Source organism: Prionailurus bengalensis, chromosome D2, assembly GCF_016509475.1.
Source record: "Prionailurus bengalensis isolate Pbe53 chromosome D2, Fcat_Pben_1.1_paternal_pri, whole genome shotgun sequence".
Taxonomy (NCBI): domain Eukaryota; kingdom Metazoa; phylum Chordata; class Mammalia; order Carnivora; family Felidae; genus Prionailurus; species Prionailurus bengalensis.
This window is the reverse complement of record NC_057351.1, coordinates 70,860,632-70,881,785: the sequence shown is the minus strand read 5'-3', so window position 1 is coordinate 70,881,785 and position 21,154 is coordinate 70,860,632. Positions and strand designations below refer to the sequence as shown.

The window sequence follows — 21,154 nt, the reverse complement described above, 5'->3', positions numbered from 1 at the left end:
GGCTTTCTTTCCTGTCCCTTCCTGTGAATTCTCAGAGCCTTCTGAAGGTTGTGAAGTCATCTCTCTTCTGCACCTGCGTTTAGTGTCTAAAACCTGCACCATCACAATGATGATGATGATGAACTTGAACGGTCCCTTATCTTTATCCCTTTATTCTCATTCTCTATTCTTTCCCTGAGAAATCAGCCTCCCTTGCTCCTCTGACTTCAGAAAACGGGTCATTATACTTGTGTCATTATGTGACTCTCTTCTGCATTTTTGTGCAAATCATTTTAACCTGTAACTTGACTCAAGGGCTTATGTTTTGCCCCAGCAGCCTTGAGGGCAGGGACCATCTTCTTTTTTTTTTTTTTTTTTAATTTTTTTTCAACGTTTTTTATTTATTTTTGGGACAGAGAGAGACAGAGCATGAACGGGGGAGGGGCAGAGAGAGAGGGAGACACAGAATCGGAAACAGGCTCCAGGCTCTGAGCCATCAGCCCAGAGCCCGACGCGGGGCTCGAACCCACGGACCGCGAGATCGTGACCTGGCTGAAGTCGGACGCTTAGCCGACTGCGCCACCCAGGCGCCCCAGGGACCATCTTCTTTAATGAGGGCTGAGCTTGGGCATAAGCCTGGGCAACCCCAGACGTCTCCTCTGTCTCCTTAGGATACGGCCGTTCTTCCTCTGTCGAACGTGTATGCTGACAACTTTTCTCTCCTCACTGATACGTTTGTATTTTTTAGGTTGGTAAAAATGCATATGTATTGGATAATAGTGCTGGGCACAGTTTAATCCTTACAGTGGCCCCATGTGACAGGTACTTCTGCTCTCCCCATTTTGCAGTGGAGGAACTGAGGCACAGAGAGGTCAAGTAAGTTGCCCAGGGACACACAGCTGGGGTGCGCCATGTCAGGTTTCAAACCCTAGCCCTGGAGGTTGAATTTCTACCACCTCCCTCTCCTGCCTCTCCCCATAGACCCATTTACAGGGGATTTTACAGGGAGAGGCTTGGGAGACTCTCAGAAGACACTCCCTAGTACTCCGCCCCCAGATAGGACAGTAGGACCCACGTGGTGAGAATGACCCCTGAGGGGCTTCTGAAGAAAGGTTCGTCCCCCTCCCCCCCCCCCCATTGTCCTGTTCTGATTGCAGGAGTCTGGGCTGCAGCTGGATCTTGGACGCTTGGAGCTCCTCTCTAAATGGGACCCATCCCCTCCCTGAGCGAAGGGTCCCAGCACCACCTGATGGGGATGGGGCTTCTTGGAGGCTGGAGCCGGGGGCCAGGCCAGCTTAGGAAACATGAGCTCCAGGACCCATCTGCAGGGACCTTGCTGCTTCTCAGGGGAGGCGATGCTCTCCCCTCGGACCCCAGGAAGCTGGCTCTCGAGGACCACGGCTGGGTCTCGGGCAGCCCTTTCTCAAACTGACCAAGGGGCCGGGAATGGCCGAGACGAGCAGAGACAACTCACCAGGCTGTGGCAGCAGACCCGAAAGGTCATCCGCTGGCAGCTACCGTGTGCAGCGTGCCTGGCCTGCCCTCGGGAAGGAGCCTGACCCGGTGCCACTCACAGCCGCATCTGCGGGCCCAGGGCAGCAGCCGATCTGCTTCAGAAAAGAGCACGTTCTGTTCTTTTCATGCTCTGTACCTTTCTGCCTCTTGCACCTGTGCGGGTGCTGGAAGCTGCTCGAGGCCTACCTCTGGATCTTGTATCCGCTCTCTTGATGTGAGGCCAGGTGAATTTAGAAGGATTCAGAGTTGGACCCACACTCTGGCCTGGCCTCGCCCACCCTCTGCGTGTAGACCTGCCTCAGCTTGTCGGACGGTGGTTCGGTGACCCAGCTTCCTGCAGCCCCCCCCACCCCAGGGCATGGATGGCCCCGAGACAATGATGGTGACAGCCTCCTCATGTTTGATACGGGCCAGGCATTGTGGAAACACCGTCACGTTTCGTCTCAAGACAACTCTGGGTTTATTCTCGTTTATCGGGAGGGAAGGTGAGGGAGAGGCCGTCACATCCCGTCAGTTGAATCTACAGAGTCCTAAAGCCCTGACTGCAACCAAGTTACATTCACTCCAGAGTCCATATGAGGTGCCAGGCCACACCGGACCTGGCTCTGGAATGCTGCTTTTGGTGAAGCAGCCGCAGGATCATTGCTCTGCCCTGGAGGAGGCGGGGGGCGGACGCTCTCGCAGCCCATGCCGAGTCCCGTACCGTGGGGATCCCGGCCCAGGCTGACCGCTCTCCCACCATCTCCTGGGCCAAGACTTGGGGAGCCATCTCTGTGATAAGTCCCTCGTTTTCATCAGCTCGTTTCAGAGGCAGGGGTTTCTAGATCTCCCCCTTCTCCTGCCGGCAGGACAGGGAGTCCCTCCGAGGTCCAGAGGCCCATCTCCCAGGGCCGTGTGGGGTCTTTCCGTTGGCCGCCCTCCTTCCGTCTCCCCCCACCCCTTTCTACTGCTTTCATTCGAAGTTCCCCAAATGCCCAGCACAAGGGCTTTCCCCAACCATTTACAGTACAGAATAATGGAGGAGTACAGAGTTGCACGCTCCACGTTTCTGCACGTTTGGGTATATTCTTTATTCCTCTCCAGTTGTCCTCATGCCACGTAAGAAGCTCAGGGTCATCTTTGAGACTCCACTCAAAGCTCGTGTCCTCCCGGTGGTGGTAAACGCTCCTCACGCCCTCCGGGTCCCCACAGAACTTTGACCTCGTCTAAGAGGACATGACTCACCGTACACGTGAGCGGGAGCCCTGAGCATCCACCACCTGGTGAAGTCTTTGTCAGGACTGACTCCGGGACATCCAGACGCCTCCCTTGCAGCTTGGACACAGGAGCCACCCCGTATCCATCCGAGTGGTCGGACTTGTTATGGTGAAAGTTCAGGATTTAGAACCCGGGTCACCTTCCTCCGTGTGTACTTGATCAGCCCTTGTCGTTTTCGAAAGTAGATGCTATTTAGAAGCCACAGCGGCCTGACACGATCTGGATGTCTGTATGCATTCCATGTCACGTACACAAGGCCGTTTTGTGTGTGTGTTGGGGCCGGGGCGGATTTGAGCCTCATTTTGCAGAGGAGAAAGCTGAGGCTCCGCGGGGTTCAGCAACGCGCCCACAGCCCTTCTCTGGGAGCAGACCAGCGGACGTGGTGGCTGTCGGGAGCCACGGCATTGCACGTTCTCCCTCCCACCCGACTTGAAGTCCAACCAGACGGTTTTCTTCTTCTTCTGGAATCCCCTCCTTCCACCCAGAGGGTTAATTCCAAGTTGTTCTCAGTGTATCATATCTGAGTATGTTTATTTTGTTTGTTCATACCACAGATTCCAGAGCGGAAGCAACTCTCCGTCCCCAAGATTGAGTCTCCAGAGGGTTACTATGAAGAGGCTGAGCCATACGACACATCACTCAACGGTACAGCCCGGGGCCAGGGCTGGGACTCGGAGGGGGTCCAGTCACTTCCTGCACAGATGCCAGTGCTGGAAGCCGCGGGCAGCCTGGGCTGCTGTTCCCAGAGAGCGTGGCCCGAATTGAGAACTGGCCACAGAGCATTGGGCCTCTGCTCTGGTGGGGAGCTGAGAGCTCCCAGCAGACCCAGGCCGCCTGCGAGGAGGCGTGGGATGGTCCACGGTGAGCTGGTTTCCTGTGTCTGATGCCGTTCCCATCTGGACGGTGCTGGCTTTGGCACAGAAATGTGATGGAGGAGAGGTGGGTCGGTCCAGGGACACGTGTAAGCAACGGGGATGTGGTCCGGCCGAGCCAGAGCTGTTTCTGGGGCTCTCCGTTGGCCTGATAGTTAGCTGTGCTCACAATGTGTGCCAAGCATGCTTTTGGGAGTCAGGAGCTCAGCAGAGCTCAGGACAGTCCAGAGTCACAGCCCTTAGATTCTGTGAGGGAAGGCAGACAACAAATAAACATGGGACATGTCAGGTGACAATACAGTGTTAGGATGGAAAGCATAGGGGCTGGGTTGGGGCAGGAGAAGGTGTTATTTTAAACAGGGAAGGCCTCTCTGACAGCATGACCTGGAGCTGATTCCTGAATGAGATGGAATGTGGGGAAGGCAGAGACCTCCAGGAAGAACTTTCCAGACCATGTAGCACATGCAAAGGCCCTGAGGCAGGGGGGGCTCTCAGCATGTTTAAGGAATAGCAAGGAGGCCTGTGTGGCTGGAGCAAGGGTAAAGAAGTCAGCCAGTCATGGTGAGGACTTTGGCTTCTCTCTGATGAGACTGTAAGCCTTTGGAGGGTTACTTAGTGACTGACCTAACTTAGGAGTTAAGGTGACCTGTGCCATAGGGGCAGGACTCACACTGGAGCCCTCTGGCCTTGGCCAGTGGTTCTCAGCCTGGGAGATTCAGATCAGAAGTGCTCTGGAGGGGGTAGGCGCCCGGGTGGCTCAGTTGGTTAAGTGTCCAACTCTTGGTTTTGGCTCGGGTCTGATCTCATGGTTTTGTGAGTTCAGGCCCCACGTAGGGCTGCACGCTGACAGTGCAGAGCCTGTTTGGGATTCTCTGTCCCCCCCCCCTCTCTCTCTCTGCCTCTCCCCTGCTTATGCTCTCTTTCACTCTCTTAAAATAAATAAATACACTTTAAAAAAAAAGTGCTTTGGCGTAGGGATTCGCTAGCACAGAAAGGTCCCAAAAGTTCCAGAAGGAAGAGTATCACGGGCCTACTCACTTGAGCAGCTGGACTCTGGCCCTCTCGCTCCCCCCTCTTCAATCTGCTCCTTTCCTTGATAAGTGAAAGGTCTTTGAGAGCACAAAGCAGTTTGCAGATGCAAGAGGCAAGGGTCCCTGGTGGTGGGAATGAACTTGGCTGGAGAGGGGTGTTGTCGGCTCCGTAAGGAACAGGACCAGAGATCACATGGGACGGGTCCCTTGGAGCCGCGTCGGATCCTTCTCCACACTTTACCTACTGCCTCCGGTCCCAGGAACTGTGTGGGAGGTGAGGGCCTGTTTGGATGGAGGTTATTTTATTCTCCTGGTTTGTGGGCGGGCATCACTTAGCTTGAACCCGCTGAGCGTGTGGGGTGTTGCCACGTCTCCGGCGGGGCTGTGATTCCAGAGGAAAGCCGACGGTGCGGCGCGGCCATCCTCATGCGTGTGGAAGGAGGAAGCTGTGACTCACCGTGACGAGCACCTCTGAGCCTCGCAAGCCTGGCTCTCCGGGGTGTGGCCCGTGCCAGCCGGGGCCTGCCTCCCAGACGCTCCCGCGGGCCTGTCTGTGGGGCAGACACACACCTCGTCATCAACAAGTGGGCTCAAGCTTGTCGGGGTTTGTCTCTCGACTGTGAATTCAGGTTGGTCTTAGCCGGGACCGGGGCGTCCCTGTGGGGACGGCGTGAACACAGCAAGGTGCGCAGGAAGAATGCCGACGGCCTGTCCTCTCGTGCCGGGACAAGGACCGGGATGACCTGGGGAGAACTGGTCACACGGGCCGCGAAGGGAGGGCGTCACCGGCATATGAAAGCCGGTCTGCCCTCACTTCCTGCTTGTTGTCCCCTGCACCTGTTTGAGCGGTGACACGTGCTGGTCACACCGGGAGGAGCGACCTCTGGCCCCCTGCCCCCTGCCCCCTGCCCTGGTTCATTGGCCACCAGCCATTTTGCAGACTTCCTTCGAGAGAGCGGTTGCTTGGGCTCTTGTCCTGCTTCATCAGCACTGTCCCCACCCGGCTCTGATGGGGCAGGTCCCTCTCTCCGAGTAACAGCTTAGTAAGCGCCCTGATGGCCTGTGCAGGAGATACGAGGGTCAGGCCTCCTTGCCCGAGACATCAGCTACTTGGCCTGTAATGTCTCGTGTGGGGGACCTGGCAGCTGCTGGAGCAGATAACCTCCCTTCCAGGTTATGGTGACACAGTACACGTCTGTTTCTCGTGAACCGTCCTATGTGGGGATCACTGCTCACCAGGTAGTTTAGCCGCCTTCCAGTGTGGGCTGAGCCACCCTCTAAGGCCACAGAATCCTCTGCAAAGAGACAGCAGAGGATTCCTACGTGCTTCTTAAAAGTACCAGCCAGAGGGGCCTTCTACGCACCTCCCACTGGTGACGAGTACTTACGTGGTCATCTCTGGATGAGAAGGTGCTGAGGAAAGATGTCCTGGGTCGGGCTAGGGCCTCTCCTGAGAACCCACCCCTCCAGTGGGGAAGTACTGGCTTGTGGTGGACAACTGGGTCTCTCTGTGTCACCCTCCGCGCTTGGGTCTGTCCCTCTCTTCAGCTTGTGTCTCTCCACCTTGCCTTTCTCTGTGCTTCTGGATCTCATACAGGTCACTGTGGTGGATTCTCGCCCACTGGAATCCCCAGATGGGTCCAGGTGCCCGACGGAGTCATTTACGCCACGATCACCTTGGGTACTGCCTGTCCCCAGAGCTGAATGCCAGTGACTTGGTGCCTGCTGCCTGGCTCTCAGGGAATAGGATGCATGCCCCGAGGGTGGCCCTGCGCATGGGCCTTGTGCGTGGGTCCTGCATGTGCACGGCATGTGTCGTCCTTCCGGAAGGAGAGACTTACTCGGCCTTCCACAGCTGGCATCCGCATGCGTGGGCGAAGGACCAGAACGCCGCGTGGTGGTTCTGCCCTCCGTTCCCCAAAACCTCCAGCAGCACATGCTGGGGTGCAGTCCACCCAGGGGTGCAGAAATGGGATGGAATCGTCCGAGCATCCTGCCTGTCACTCCTGTTCGTCCCGTGACCCCTGGAAGCCAAGTACCTGCTTTAAGACTGCCCCACGTTCACGGCCGTGTTATGATCGCTCTTAGAGATAAATGAAGTTACAGTGCATTTGCCCCAAGCTCCCCCGGTGCGGCTGCAGGTAGTTTGAGCTACTGCGATTTGCTGTTTGTTCTCAGCTCCCGCAGACCGCCCCGGAGTGGATGGACAGGTGTTAGAATTTTCTACGGAACACCTGGGGGACCCCAGAAGCACAACCAGTGAGGGGGTTCGGCCCACTTCTTCGTGCTAAACTCGGTGGCCTCCCTCTATTAAGTTTTGCTACTGAAAGAGGCATCCCAGTGACATCGTATCGTTCTTACTTCACTTATTGTACAGATAATACCGCAGTGACCATGAGGACATTTTTTTTTTTTCAAGTAAAATCACCCTGCTCCTCCCACCTGGTGAAATCAGCTATCTTGAGTTCTCCCTGTTGCCTTTCAGTACCGAGCTGTGGGTATAAAAGCTCGGACATATCAGTTTAATTGGGCCTTCTTACTTAGATCCTATTTACTGGGCTAGGGACTGCCTTCAGAGTTCTCCTTGATGATTGTCACAGAGCATGCTCCAGAGTGGATGCAGTCATGCTTCCCCACCTCCCTGCTCTCCTTCTGCTGACTGTAAATGGTCCTGGATTTAATATCTGATGCACGTAGCCTCCCCTACCCTCCACTTCTTTATTTAAAAAAAAAAAAAACTAGTTTCCTAGGATCAACTCCCAGGACTGGGATTGTGGGGGTCAAAGGGCACGGGTGTTTTCACGGCTCTCGAAACAAAACAACAAGCTGCCGGGTAGTCTTCGGAGAGGCCCGCGTTCCTGTACGTTCCTACCGGCAGTGGGAGAGTTCGGCTCTCCCGTTGGCTGCGCCACGGCTTTCACTCTTTGCTTCTTTAATAGGTGTGAAATTGTGAACTGTGCCACGTTTTTATGACGATGTGAAAGGGAGTAGTACCACGCTGCTTTTAAAGAAAGCTGGTGTTAAAATACCGACGGCGTTGTTTTTAGGAATAGTAAAGCACATTTTCATTGGCATTGGAGCTGGAATAACTCTGGCCGTGGCCTCATTCCGTTTTTCTATGATTTAATTCAGAGGTGGTGCTGTTTTCCTAGTACGTAGGACCCCGGCTATGCAGATGGTAGAAGCGGCTTCTGCAGAAGGGAAGGCTATGGGCCCACAGGCCGACTTTTTTCCAAAGGGGATCAGGGGGAGGGTAGAGGAGGTGTATTCACTGCGACTCAAAGGGCCAGAGCATGTCTGGAGAAGTCCCGGGGGAGTAGATAGCGGCCTGACTTTCTGTTATCGCTACCCAGTAATAGAACGAGGTATCCAGTGCTCATAAGATAGTGAGCTCCCCATCCAGGGGGGAAATCAAGCAGAGGCCAGCGCAGCACCGAGATTCCAACAGACAGGATTTGCGTGCCGAGGCAGGGAGTGCACCAGAGATCCTGAGATTCTCTTTCCTCCGTGTCCTGCTTTTTGGGGTTTTACTGACTTTGTCCTTCACCTAGTGTTTGTTGATCTTGAATGGCGCAGCGAGGCCTAGAGAACGGAGCAACTCTCGCAGGGTCCGGGGGGAGGACAGAAACTGAGGCACGTGGAGCATGTACAGAATTGAACAGTTTGTGCTTGGTGAGCTTGGGGATTCTCTTGAACGGAACACACGCGTGAGGTGGGCCGGTCGCCAGAGGCGGAGGAGGGGTAGGAATGGAAGCCAGCAGAAGGGGCCGTCTGTGCAGGGAGGTGTGCAGTGGGCGCGGGAGAGCGAGCAGAGTCAGGGGAGGCCGGAAGTGGGTTTGGGAAAGGGCTGTGACTGAGGGGGCCGGCCGGCCTTCCCCACAGGGCCATTTCCGACTGCGGTTTCTTTCACCCTAACAAGCTATAGCCCACCTCCCCCAGCCCCCCACTCCCAGGACAAGACCAGGGACAGAGCAGGCCCTGCTGGGCAGGCGGCTGTGGGAGGCTCAGCACGTGCCCAGCCTGGGCTCAGATGGTGAGCCCTTCCTGCGGCCCATAGAATGCCTGTTGCTAGACTCACCCCCTGCTTCTTCCTTTAGGTGAAGAAACAGGCCCCGGGGGGCGGAGGGGGGGGGGCACTGGCCTTGTGAAGCATGAACAGTCGCCTGTGGGCAGTGTCTTGTCGGAGGTTTCTGCGGAGCCTGGGGTGACAGATTTGAGGAGGAAAAGGGAGAGACTCCTGGTTTTAGTTACGTGTCTGTGGCCAGAAGCAGCATCCAGGAAGCTTCACTGAAGACATCTGGGGGCCAGGCCTGCCCAGGTCTGTGGTTGGTGGCTGTCAGGCTGGTTCAAGGGCACAGAGAGGCAGGTGCATTGCGGCCTGGAGGCTGCTGGCCGCCCCTGCCTGCTGCCCTCCCTCCTGGACGGAGCACGTTTGGAATGGCCCCTGCCCGATGGGTCCGTGACCCCGTGGCTCTTCCTTGCAGAGGACGGAGAGGCAGTGAGCAGCTCCTACGAGTCCTACGACGAAGAGGAAAACAGCAAGGGCAAGTCGGCCCCCTATCAGTGGCCGTCGCCTGAGGCCGGCATCGAGCTGATGCGCGACGCCCGCATCTGTGCCTTCCTGTGGCGCAAGAAGTGGCTGGGACAGTGGGCCAAGCAGCTGTGCGTCGTCAAGGACACCAGGCTCCTGGTCAGTGGGTCTCTCATTGTGTTCCGGTCTTTTCTCTTTGGGGGAGTTGGGGAGATGGACCCCGGCACTAGGCGGTCAGAGCCTTTTATGTCTGGAGGCTTTCTCCGCTTCCTGACCCAAAATCGTGTGCAGAACTTTGCGTGAACGCAAGTGCCTTATCTCAACTAAAAGGGTCTAGTAGCCTTCATCTGTCATTCAGAGGGGGCTGGGGTTACCACTCCCTGCCCCCAGTCCCATCCCGTAGACGGTTTCCAGGAATCTTGTCCCCTCGGCCTGAGGGCTCCTTCCTCACATCCTGACCCCACCCTGCTGCACGGTCAGGACTCCCCCAGCCCCAGTTCTGGCTACTGCACTCGCCTGTGCAGCACTAGGATGAGAGGCATCGTCTCAGAAGTCACGGTATTTTGAAGTACTGATTATAAGACAAAACCCCTAAAGAAATCAGAAGCTGTTACTCTGACCACAGCCCTGTTTCCTGTGATTCCAAATTAAAATTCACAGTTTTATGTCCTAATTGGCAGTTCCTTGGAATCATTATAAGTGCCCTTAATTCACCACTCACAACATGCCCGATTCTGTGCAGATGTTCTTTCTGGTAAGCCTGTCCAGCAGCCCCGTGAGGACTCCCTTTATACCTGTGACAAATTGAGGGGCCAAGTATTTTGGGAGGGGAAGCAAGTCCCCGTGTTTTTTCACTAAACACACCATTTTCTGAACTAAGCAGATACGAAGCTTAGTCCCGGTTCCCTACGGCCCCCTTCCTGAGGGCGCTAAGCAAGAAATGTAGACAGGCGGGGAAGTGAGTGAGTCCAGCCAGAAGTCTGAGAGTTGGCTACAGAGGATGTTTTTAGGAGCAACCTGAGGCCTACCGGGACCTTCGAGCAGCATGGATAAGCGGGGTCTGGGGCATCCCTGGGCGAGACTGGCGAGGAGGAGGGGTGCGGGAGGGGAGACAATCAGCCTGGTCGCTCTGGTGCCGAGAACAAGAGCTGCTGACATTCGAGGCCACGGGTCCGCACCTTTGGTTTTGCTGGGGAGCGCCCAGGTCCCGGGGGTCCTGCTGTGCCCGCGGCCCCTCCACTGTGGAACCCCGCCAGGCCTGGCAAAGCCTCCGAGCGTCTCTCTTCCCTTCTAGTGCTACAAATCCTCCAAGGACCACAGCCCGCAGCTGGATGTGAACTTGGTGGGCAGCAGCGTCATCCACAAGGAGAAGCAAGTGCGGAAGAAGGAGCACAAGCTAAAGATCACGCCCATGAACGCCGACGTGATCGTGCTCGGCCTGCAGAGCAGGGACCAAGCAGAGCAGTGGCTCAGGGTGAGGGTGGCACTGGGCTGGGGGGGACACGGGCCTGCTCCCCTGCGGGCTCCCCGGGGGCTCCTCAGTTCTGCCTCCCTGACTTTTTCTACAAGGGATGGCCATTGTCAAGGGTAAAGGATCTACAGTCCTTCAAACTCCCAGGGCTTCCGTGTTCCAGGTGGTAGCCATCATTCAGAATGAAGGGATCACGGCACCCTGCTGCCGGGCCTGGAGCTGGGCCCCTGGGGACACTCGTTTGCCTTTTGGCCTGTAGAGAGGCACCACGAGCCTCCTTATTAAGGAAGAATCGACAGCACAACCACGTGTAAAGCACTTACCATGGGCCATGTGCTCTTGGCAAACTTAACCCACCTAACCACACTGGGGGTGGGGGGCGGGGGGCGCTGGGCGATGTTAATACTGCCATTTTGCAGGGGTGGTGATTAAGGCTCAGAGGGAGGAGATGACCAGTCGAGGTCACCTGGCCAGTGAGTGGCAGGATTTGGTCTCAAACCTGGTGCTGTGTGACCGCAGCCCTGTATTCTACCATCACAAATGGCCTTGGTCAGTTCTGCCTACAGATACACGGTACAGCTCCCAGTGATGATGAAACCTGGTTTGCCCCATATGAAAAATAAGCATGACAATTCCAGAAGGTATGAGGTTTGCACCAAGAAGGGGCCCACAGCTGCAGAGGGATCTCCAGACCCAGCAGGACCCCTGGTGAGACCAGAGCCAGAGAGGTCTGTCCCTCCCTCCCTCCCTCCCTTCCCTCCTTCCTTCCTCCCTTCCTCCCTTCCCTTCCCTTCCCTTCCCTTCCCTTCCCTTCCCTTCCTTCCCCCTTCCCTTCCTCCTTCCTTCCTTCCTTCCTTCCTTCCTTCCTCCTTCCTTCCTTCCCTCCTTCCCTCCTTCCCCCTTCCCTCCTTCCTTCCTTCCCTCCTTCCCTCCTTCCCCCTTCCCTCCTTCTTTCCTTCCCTCCTTCCCCCTTCCCTTCCCTTCTTCCCCCCTCCTTCCAAACTTCCTTCCTCCCTCCCTTCCTTCCCCCTTCCTTCACCACTTCCTTCCCTCCTTCCCCCTCCTTTCCCCCTTCCTTCCTTCCCCTCTTCCCCCTACCTCCCTCCTTACCCTTTCCCTCTCCTTCCTTCCCTCCCTCTTTCCCTCCTTCCCCCCTTACTCACCCCTTCCTCCCCCTTCCTTTCCCTTCTTCTCCCCTTCCTTCCTTTCTTCCTTCCATCTTTCCCTCCTTCCCCCCTTCTCCCCTTCCTCCCTCCCTCCCTTCCTCTTTCCTTCCCTCCCCACCTCCTCTATCACGGCCACACTGATGCATGTCCAGTGTAGGGGCACTCACCATAGCTGCCCTCTACCCCATCCACACATGTACATACAAATACTTACATGCACACACACTTGCAGATACACACACACACACACACTTGCATGCATGTACACACATGCGCGCGTGCACACACACACACACACACACACACGCTACTCCTGCTCCCAGTGCTATTCCTCTGACTGCTCACACTCACCTGCTCTTCCTCTGACCCCAGCCTCCCTTCCCAACTCTCATGCCCTCATCTTGAGACCCCTGCCGGTGGTTTCAAAGACAAGAATACTTTCAGAAGGCACAGCCTCTCTGTGGGCCTTCACAGAGGCCCTTCTCCTCCCTGGTCAGGTGAGCACAGAGATGGGCCTGGCTGTAGGGACAGTAGGTGGCGGTGAACGGGAAATGCGGATATGGGATGAGAACCCCAGAAAAGGAAAGCACAAGGCAGGGCTCCCCCAGAGAAGCCCTCGAGCCTGGACTCCAGGCTTAGCGTGCTTCCCCTGCGAAGGGGTCCGCATATCCAGCCCCCAGCTAATGAGGATGGTAATGAACGTGCCTGGCCTGTGCCGAGTCCTTTACCGAGTCCTCACAGCCGCCCGGTGGTGTCGGTGTCGTCCCATCCCACAGACGTGGTGACTGAAGCTTCGGCCCGTGATCACGCAGCTGGCGGGCCGATTCCGGTGCTGCCCTCTTCCCACGACACCACGTTGCACGTTTGGTCCGCCGTGTGGACCAGCGGCCCGAACTGGCGTCCATGGGAGAGGCGAGAAGTGCTGTGTATTCCCCCGTCCCCACCGCCCTTCTTCCTTTTGTTCTTCGGCTTTTCGCATTTTGAACTTGTCTCTATAAACTGCTCTAAGCGGCCACCGAAAAGGGAGGGTCTCTGAACGTACTCTTGCTGAGCCCAGAGGGCTGTTGGTGGCTGCCCGGGGCTCTGACCCTCTGGAAATCCCCCAGGTGGCTCCGGGCTCAGAACAGCGGTTCTGAGAGTGGCCAGAGCCGCCTCTGACCCTGGTGCCCCCAGCCCAGCACCCCCCCTCGTCCCCAGTTAAAAGGCTCCTTCCGGGGGGGTGGACTGTGACAGGTGAGTCTCGATGGACAGCCAGTGCCGGACCAAGGCCGTTGGCAGGCCTGCTTCCTGAGCAGCGTGGAGGCTCTCCGCAGCAAGCTCCGTGGCTCCCGAAAAGCCGGGGGTGGGGGGCGGCTGACAAGTGCACTTCTTCATCAGACCCGCGGCCGAACGGCCCATCCTGCCCAGGATGAGGGCAGGGAGGGGGCTGGCAGAGCTGAGAGCTGGTGGCTTGGGCCATCTTTAGGCTTTGCGGTAAAGCGGCCACCAGCGGAACATGGGTGGGGGGGTGTCTGCAGGGGAGCGGGCCCATGGAACGGGCCGCCCCCACCGCAGGCTGCCCGGTCACGGGCCAGGTGCCAGGGGTGAGAGGCAGGGTCTCCGTCCCTTGGAAATTGTGCGTCGCCTGTCGCCTCCAGCCGCTCCCCCTCCAGGGGCTCCAGCTGCCGTCTGGCTGTGAGGACCGGCCAGCGGGCGACTCCGCTGACGGCTTTCTCTTCCTTCAGGTCATCCAGGAGGTGAGTGGCCTGCCTGCAGAAGGAGCGCCCGAGGGAAATCAGTACACCCCAGACGCCCAGCGCCTGAGCGGCCCGAAAGTAAGCCTCTGTCCTGCCTGGAGGAGAGTGCCGTCCTGTTTCTCCTCCGCGAACGTTACAAGCATGAAACAGACCTTTGCTTTCGCACCTCAGCCCCATGAGTGGGAAACGTACGATGCTGGGATAAGGGCAGTGGTTCCCAGGTTGGCAGGAAAACTGAGGAAGTTGATACAAACCCGAAATGTTTTCTTGCTTGGGCGCAGGAAGCCGACTGGAACAAAGGTCAGCGTGCCCTCCATTCTTAATCAGGGAAATTCGTGGTATGAGGCCCTTGTTTTGCACTTACTTTCAGCAGAGCTTCCGGGCTGGGAGAACCGTCCTGGGTTGATTCCAGCCAGAGGGGCTCTGTTGCTCATTCGCATGGAGCGGTGGGGCCCCAGTTTAAGGGCCAAGCGCTGGCCGAGGGGAGGGCCGTCGCCTGAGGCTTCCCATTACATGTCCCCAAGAATCTGCAGGTAGGTGCCCCGGAGCCCGGGTGTGCACAGAGCGGCGTCGTTGGGTCTCACCCTGGGCAGCCCTGCCCCGGCAGGGGAGAGGGCAGAGGGTATGCGGATGGCTCGAGTAGGGAGGAGGCGCTCCGTTCATCGGGAAGGCACCGGCCATTCCTCATGGAGTAACCCGGTCACGCATGTCAGTCCTCGAGCCACCGCCTGAGGCCAGTCCCCTTGGTTGGGAGACCCTCAGCTTGTTACCCAGGGGTCTGGAGGAAGTGGTTCTCTGGGAGAAGCTTGGTTGGAATATTCTGAGTGCTTCACATTCTAACAGCAGCGGCGGCCAGCACACCCTTCTGGAAAGTCTCTAGTCCCCTAGCAGCCCCAGGGCTGTAGATGGGGATGTTATCCCTCTTGAAACACGTGCACCGCAGGGCCCAGAGAGGCTTGTAAGTCAAGCACCAGGCCTGGATGGAGAGCGTTCCAGCCAGGGTTCAAATCATGGTCTGAACTTGTGCAGGCAAGCTGGCCCTTCCCTGAAGCCTGATGTGTTAGTGATGTGTTAGTGGCACAGTCCCTTCTTCTTTTTTTTTTTTTTTTTAGTTTTTTTGAGAGTGAGAGAGTGAGTAGGGGAAGAGCAGAGAGGGAGGGAGGGAGGGAGGGAGGGAGGGAGGGAGGGGGAGAGAGAGAGAGAGAGAGAGAGAGAATCCCAAGCAGGCTCCACACTGTCAGCACAGGGCCCGATGTGGGGCTTGAACTCACGAACCACGAGATCATGACCTGAGCCGAAGTCGGACGCTCAACGGACTGAGGCACCCGGACGCCCCTGCACAGTCAGTTCTTAAAAGCCTTGCTCACGCTCCTGTCTGGATAGTTCCCAGCCTGACAGCAGGCTTCTGCTGGGACGTCAACTCTGATGCCCCAGAGCTGGCCACCTGCCCTTCACGCTGGCTACGGGGCCGCTGTTGCATCAGGTCGAATAGCATTTTGAGAACTTGTAAACTTGAATGTGTGGTGGCCTTGAAGTAGAGGAGGGTCTCTGGGATGGGGCAGCGAAAGGGAAGGTGAAGGCATGTCCCCCAGAAGGCCCAAGGGAAGTGTGGCCAGTGTCCCATCGGTGACCCAGACTCCACAGGAACCTCTAGGCGACACCCAAAAGCTATCTATTAGTTTCCCTTAAACCGTGATCCCTGAGGTAACCGTTCCCAGACAAGATGGCTCACCTGTCTCCCTCTTTTCCACAGCCAGATGTAACGGAGAAGTACGGGTCGGCCCCGGAATATGGGAGCTCCGTAGATGGCCACCCTGAGGTCCCAGAGGCCAAAGATGGTACCAATGCTTGTGGCCCTCAGCTGAGGCCTGGGAGGGGGGATGGGACCCCACGCCGTGAGACGTGGCTGTGTGGCTCAACCCTAACGGGTTTGGACAGCTGCTGCCAACGTGCCTCCAACTTATACACTGCCTGGAAATAACACAGCTGACAAATCCAGGAAAAAGAGAGAGATGACCTCGTTGAGGTCACGTTTTATGAATTTGCTGGGGTTAGAATATTCTTGTATCTCTTCTCGTTTGCTAACCCCGGACCCAATCTCTCTGAGCCAAGAGTCCATGGAGATTCTCGAGGGCTGACACGTTCTGTGAGAGGAGCTGGGGGGGGACCCTCGTGAATGTGTGATTCTAGGGGCACCTGACTTTGGGCCGTGCATCCTGGTTTGGGGGGCAGGCGCGCGTGTGCGTGCAAACACGTGTGTGCCCGAGCGCAGGGAGGGGCAGAGGGAGTGGGAACGGGTCTGGTCTTCTTTCTGTCTTTCATCGGGACGCCTCGGTGGGCTGTGTGCCGTGCTGATGGGTTTCTCTCTCATCTTGACAGTCAAGAAGAAATGTTCTACTGGCCTCAAACTGAGCAACCTAATGAATCTGGGCCGGAAGAAGTCTACCTCGCTGGAGCCTCCGGACAGGTCCCTCGAGACATCCAGTAAGAACCGTAGCCGAAGACCACTGTCACGGCACAGGCAGAGATTTTCGGTCTTGCTTTAAACGTTTCTGGGCGATGGCGAACCTGTCGCTCCTGGCTTCTGTTTACCTTTGCTGCAGGCCGTTCCTTATGCCTGACCAGACTCTGTCTTTGCTGCAGTGCTGGGTCCTTTGCAGAAGTGCTGGTAATTGATTGCTGTCTCCCCAGTGCTCTTTTTATTTGATCAGTATTGAAGGAGCGTGCCAAGCAGGGCTAGGGGAAGGGGACCAGGCAGGGGGAGGACACAGCCCTGACGACTCACGGCGCAGGAGTGATGGTGGCTTCGTACCCCTAAACCACACGCTGTGTCCTTGTCATAGCTGTAAGGACTCAGGGAAAGAACCTCTCCCACTCCAAGATCAGGCCCGAGCCCTGAAGGTCGGGCAGGAGCTAAACAGGGTGAGGTGGCATCCTTGGGCACGAGCAAGGATTCTGAGATGGGGACAGTGAGACCCATTAAGGGAGAGACAGAAAGGTACAGAGGATGTTATGGGCGCTGCTAGGGTCATAGACGTCATCTCTCCTCCCCTCTCAGCCTTGAGGAAACTGAGGCCTGTCCCAGAAAACATCCTGGGTGAGCCTCTGTCCTGGCTCCCAACCTGGGACTCCTTGCGATCACTCCGGAGCCTGAAGGCCATTATGATCCGCCTTTAGGCCTTTTCTTCTTCCTCCTGGAACCCATGTCCCGGCCCTGGGCTCCTTTCCTGAGTCCCAGTTGAGTTGTGGTTTTTGAGGCTGGCGGAGTAGACGGGTGGGGCAGGAAATCAGCAGAGGGGCCCTCACCTTTGGAGCCTCTTGTTTCTCTGGCCAGGGCACCGGGTAGTGGCCCAGCTCTGCCAGCCCCTGCAGCCTCAGGGGGCACAGTGTTTGGCACAAAAGCCTGGTGTCACTGAGCCACTGGGAGATGTGACTGGATTATTGCTGGAAGTCCCTTCAGCAGGGAAGCATGCCCCTGTCCCCTGTGGCTAGGGAAGGGTGCCAGAGCACATAGCTGTTCTCTTCCTCAAGATGTGGCATCTGGGCTCCCTGCTCTCTTGACCCAGAGTTCTCTGTGGTCCAGAGAACTGTGACAGACAAGTGGGGGCACCGCCTGGATGAGCCAGAATTCCTAGGGCTTGGCCTTGGATTCCTCTACTTTGCAGTTGTCCTTGTGGCTATGTCCGCATGGCCTTGAGGGACTCATGATCCCCACTGTATGCCCCGCACTGGGTGGGCCAGAAGGTGGCCAGGCTCCGTGACCTGCTGCGTGGCTTAGTTCAGCCCAGTTAGGGCTCACAACAGCTTCCCATCCTCTAGAATGGAGGAGGCATCCGCTTTGTAAGCCAGTCCCTCTGGGAAGGTGAGCAGCCCAGAGAGAGGTCCACGGGCTGTGCAGGGGGTCCTGAGGACTGGATTTTACTCATCTCTGTAGCCCCGGGGACAAGGCCGTGCTTGGCCCATGGTGTCAGCTCCGTATATGTCCAAGTGGAAGGCAGGGGAAGGCGTGTCCTCGGGAAGCGGAACCCAATACTTGCAACCATTTGAGAATAATAAAGGATTGCATGACCGATGCACCCCAGCGCTGGCCACCTCTGCTGGCCCACGGAGAGAGGGGCTCCCTGGTGGGGAGGCCACAGGGCACGCGCCCTGGGCGCTGGAGGTGAAGGTGGCAGAGTTTGTGCCCTTGAGAAGCCCAGGGTCCGCTTGGGGAGGCTGACGCGGAAACAGGTTTCACTGCTCTGGGATCCAGGGGTTCTGAAGGAAGGCCTCGCAGGGAGTGCAGGACCGGGGCAGGGCCCAGCAAGGCCAGCCGCACTGGGGAGGATGAGAGGGCGCCGGCAGAAGGGAGGAGGACTTGGCAGCCGAGGCCCAGTGATGGAAAGGTTGTCCGTCGGGGATGGTGACGGAACCGGGGCTGTGGAGGTCAGCGCGTGACGGCACCTGCAGCGAGGCGGCCCTGGCCGGGGACCTTCCTGCACGTGGCCTAAGTGACCAGAGGTGGTGAAGAAGGCGGCTGCCAGTGGGGGTAGGAGGGTGAGGGGGCCTCGTCCTGTACACCCGCACCGCCCGCCTGCTCTAGTCAACGACACAGCTCGCTGCCCTCGGGACAGACCTATTGCGAAGCACGACAGGTCTTGGAACTGAGATTCTGGGGGAGCTTCTAGGAGGCCCAGAGGTGGTGGCAGCTACGGACACCCTTGTCCCCTCCGGCAGGCTACCTGAACGTGCTGGTCAACAGCCAGTGGAAGTCCCGCTGGTGCTCCGTCAGGGACAGTCACCTGCACTTCTACCTGGACCGGAACCGGAGCAAGGTGGCCCAGCAGCCCGTCAGCCTGCTGGGCTGTGAGGTGGTCCCAGACCCGAGCCCCGACCACCTCTACTGCTTCCGCATCCTGCACCACGGCGAGGAGCTGGCCAAGCTCGAGGTACCACTGGCCTGCGGGGGGCGGGCGACGGGGCGCGGGGCTCCGGGCTGTTCGCTGCGCTCTGCGGACCGTCATCCTGTTCGGAGATGCAGCCTAGCCCTGTGTTATTTTTACTCCCTTGCATTTTACTTCTTTGCGCTTAAAAAAAAAAATTGTCTACTCCCTTTCTGACCTCAGAGTGGTTGTGTTATAGGAAAGGGACAATGAGTTACTTCCTGCCCTGAGGGCAGGAGGAGTATTTATAACTCCCTGAGCTGCTTGAAAAACCTTCTGGGGATTCGCAGTGGGTTTGGTTTGTGTATCACCAGATGGGGCCCCGTGCATAGAGGGGACGATTGTTAGGGCTTATCTGGGGCGAGAATGAGGTTTGTGATACCTTTTCTTCCACTCCCCACCCTCTGTGTGATGTGCTGTACATTTACAAAAATAAGAGGTGACCTCATGCCTTGCACTGAGCAGGGGCAGGTCCAGCCAGACTTCTTAACACGCAAAGAAACATCCCGTGGTTCACCCCTGGTCACCTAGTCCTTTACGCCGGGGTCTTCATCCCGATTGTGCTCCAATACTGCCCTCTGGTGGCTAAAACCTCCGCAGGTTGTTTCCCAGGGACAAGCGTGTCTGTATCCACCCGTCTGTCCTGTTGACGATTATCTACTCAGTACAGTTATATCGTGAACAAGACAGGCTGTCACAGAACTTGGATTCTAGCGTGAGACTGGGGTGTTATTCAACGAATTACCCAGTGGATTACTTACAGTTGCTGGAAAGCCGTGGTGGGGGGTACTGTGATGTGTGCAGAAGCCTGCATGTGGGGGGGAGGCCGGGGTTGGGAGGCTGGGAGGGAGGGACGGTTGACCCTCAGAGGTACAACCACTGGCATACAAAGGGAGGCCCTGAACAAAAGGGTTCAAGGGAGGGTGGCGGGCTCAGATTCGGATTTCAAGATGCCCCCTCCAGCTTCTGGGTCGGGGAAGGACGGAAGGGGAAGGCAGGAAGCAATGTTGGCATTTTAAAAGATACCCAGTGTACATATTTGATTAGAATGCATTGTCCCCTGGGGGGGAAAAAAAAAAAAAAACAGGCTCCAACTTCACCGGGATTTATTTAGTTATTTATTAGAGCCAGCTGACCTGGTATAAAGAAAGGTATTTAAGAGAACCTTTCTTGGAAGACTGTAGTAAAACTGGAAATGAAATTCGAATTTTGTTATGTCTTAGGGATTCAGTCTTGTATGTGTGGATTAGGTTGACAAACTGCCCTGTGATTGTTGATAAAATAGAGGTGTCGACCTTAAATGCATATGGTGTTAATCGTCCTCTCCGGGCTCCTTGGCCTTCTAGAAATACACGTGTGTGAATCACATCTGATACTCGGGACAAATGTCCACGGCGTCACTGAGGTGGCATTATCCCCAGTGGCAGGAAATGTTATTTGGACTCACCGAGATGAGAGAAGCTAGTGGCAGTGAGGGAGCATGGCCCCAGGCTCTCTCCGGGGCCCTGCCCGGCCGGGCATCGGGGCCGGGAGGGCTGGGCACCGGACGACACACTCCAGCGCTGCTCACGTGCCTCTCGGCCTCCCACCAGGCCAAGTCTTCCGAGGAAATGGGCCACTGGCTAGGCCTCCTGCTCTCTGAGTCAGGCTCCAAGACAGACCCGGAGGAATTCACCTACGACTACGTGGATGCCGACAGGGTGTCCTGTATCGTGAGTGCGGCCAAAACCTCTCTGCTGTGAGTATTAAGGGGTCTTCTGCTTCACGCTCTCCCATTCCCAGCCACGCTTCAAGACTGGGGCCCAGACTGGCCTCCGGTGGCCCGTTCCGCCGCGCAGGGCGGCAGCTGAGGACTCAGGGTCAGCCCCGTTCTGTCCAGTAGCAGGAAGCCCCGGGCCCCGGGAGCAGCTGAGAGCTAGGAGCTGAGCCAGGCCTTGGGCCGGGGGCAGCCACGTGCCCTCGGCCTGGATGGACGCTCTCCAGCTCCTCGGGGCAGAGTCGGAGCCTCTCCTGACCGTCCCCTTTCCTTGTTGTGGATTCAGCACTTCGTCCTGGCTCCCCTGCTGGGATAGGCTCGCTCCGCAATAAGCAGGGTTCGTTCTTCTGCTTTCCAGACAAGCAGACTGGGCTCAGGGAGAAGCGGTCCCGGGTCAGGATGCCGAGGTGGCTCTGGCGGGAGCCGGCCCAGCCGCTGCAACGGGATCCGTTTTCCTGGGTACCGAGAGGGGGACGTAGCTGGCCTGGGCTGCTGTCGTAGGACCTTTGAGACGGGTGGCTTTGGGCCACCCTGCCCTGATCTCCCCCTTGCTGTATCTTGCCGGCTCTCCCAGACTGATGCAGAGGAAGTTCTCAGAGCCAAACACTTACATCGATGGCCTGCCCAGCCAGGACCGCCAGGAGATGCTGTATGACGACGTGGAAGTGTCGGAGCTGACGGCCATGGTAAGGACACAGGCTGGGCTCTCCCCTCCTCCTCCCACCAAACCTCAGTGCCAGAGATCGGCAGGTTGTCCCTAAGACTGGCAGGTTCCCAGTCACCTGCAGTGTGCAGGAACCTAGTGCAATAAGGCCATCTTTTGTGCAGCGTACCTGGCTTGGGGACTGGTCCAGCGAACATAGCTGGTCAACCACGCCGGTCAGTATGAGGGGTGGGAGGTGTGGCGTCGGGATCAGG

The 21,154-nt window shown here is 57.3% G+C and overlaps 1 protein-coding gene across 8 annotated transcripts in view; it reads left to right on the top strand.

Moving 5' to 3' along the window:
- AFAP1L2 (actin filament associated protein 1 like 2) overlaps positions 1-21,154 on the top strand; it is a 97,813-nt gene that overhangs the window by 69,530 nt on the left and 7,129 nt on the right. For 4 of the 8 annotated variants that reach the window (XM_043597609.1, XM_043597607.1, XM_043597608.1 and 1 more), the window contains exons 5-14: positions 3,306-3,396; positions 6,252-6,335; positions 9,139-9,344; positions 10,480-10,659; positions 13,547-13,636; positions 15,312-15,396; positions 15,938-16,042; positions 18,275-18,486; positions 20,073-20,218; positions 20,811-20,922. In XM_043597609.1, the coding sequence (XP_043453544.1) occupies positions 3,306-3,396; positions 6,252-6,335; positions 9,139-9,344; positions 10,480-10,659; positions 13,547-13,636; positions 15,312-15,396; positions 15,938-16,042; positions 18,275-18,486; positions 20,073-20,218; positions 20,811-20,922 (1,311 nt within the window). The remainder of the gene's footprint in view (positions 1-3,305; positions 3,397-6,251; positions 6,336-9,138; positions 9,345-10,479; positions 10,660-13,546; positions 13,637-15,311; positions 15,397-15,937; positions 16,043-18,274; positions 18,487-20,072; positions 20,219-20,810; positions 20,923-21,154) is intronic. The other 4 variants (XM_043597611.1, XM_043597612.1, XM_043597610.1 and 1 more) reach the window with 1 other exon arrangement.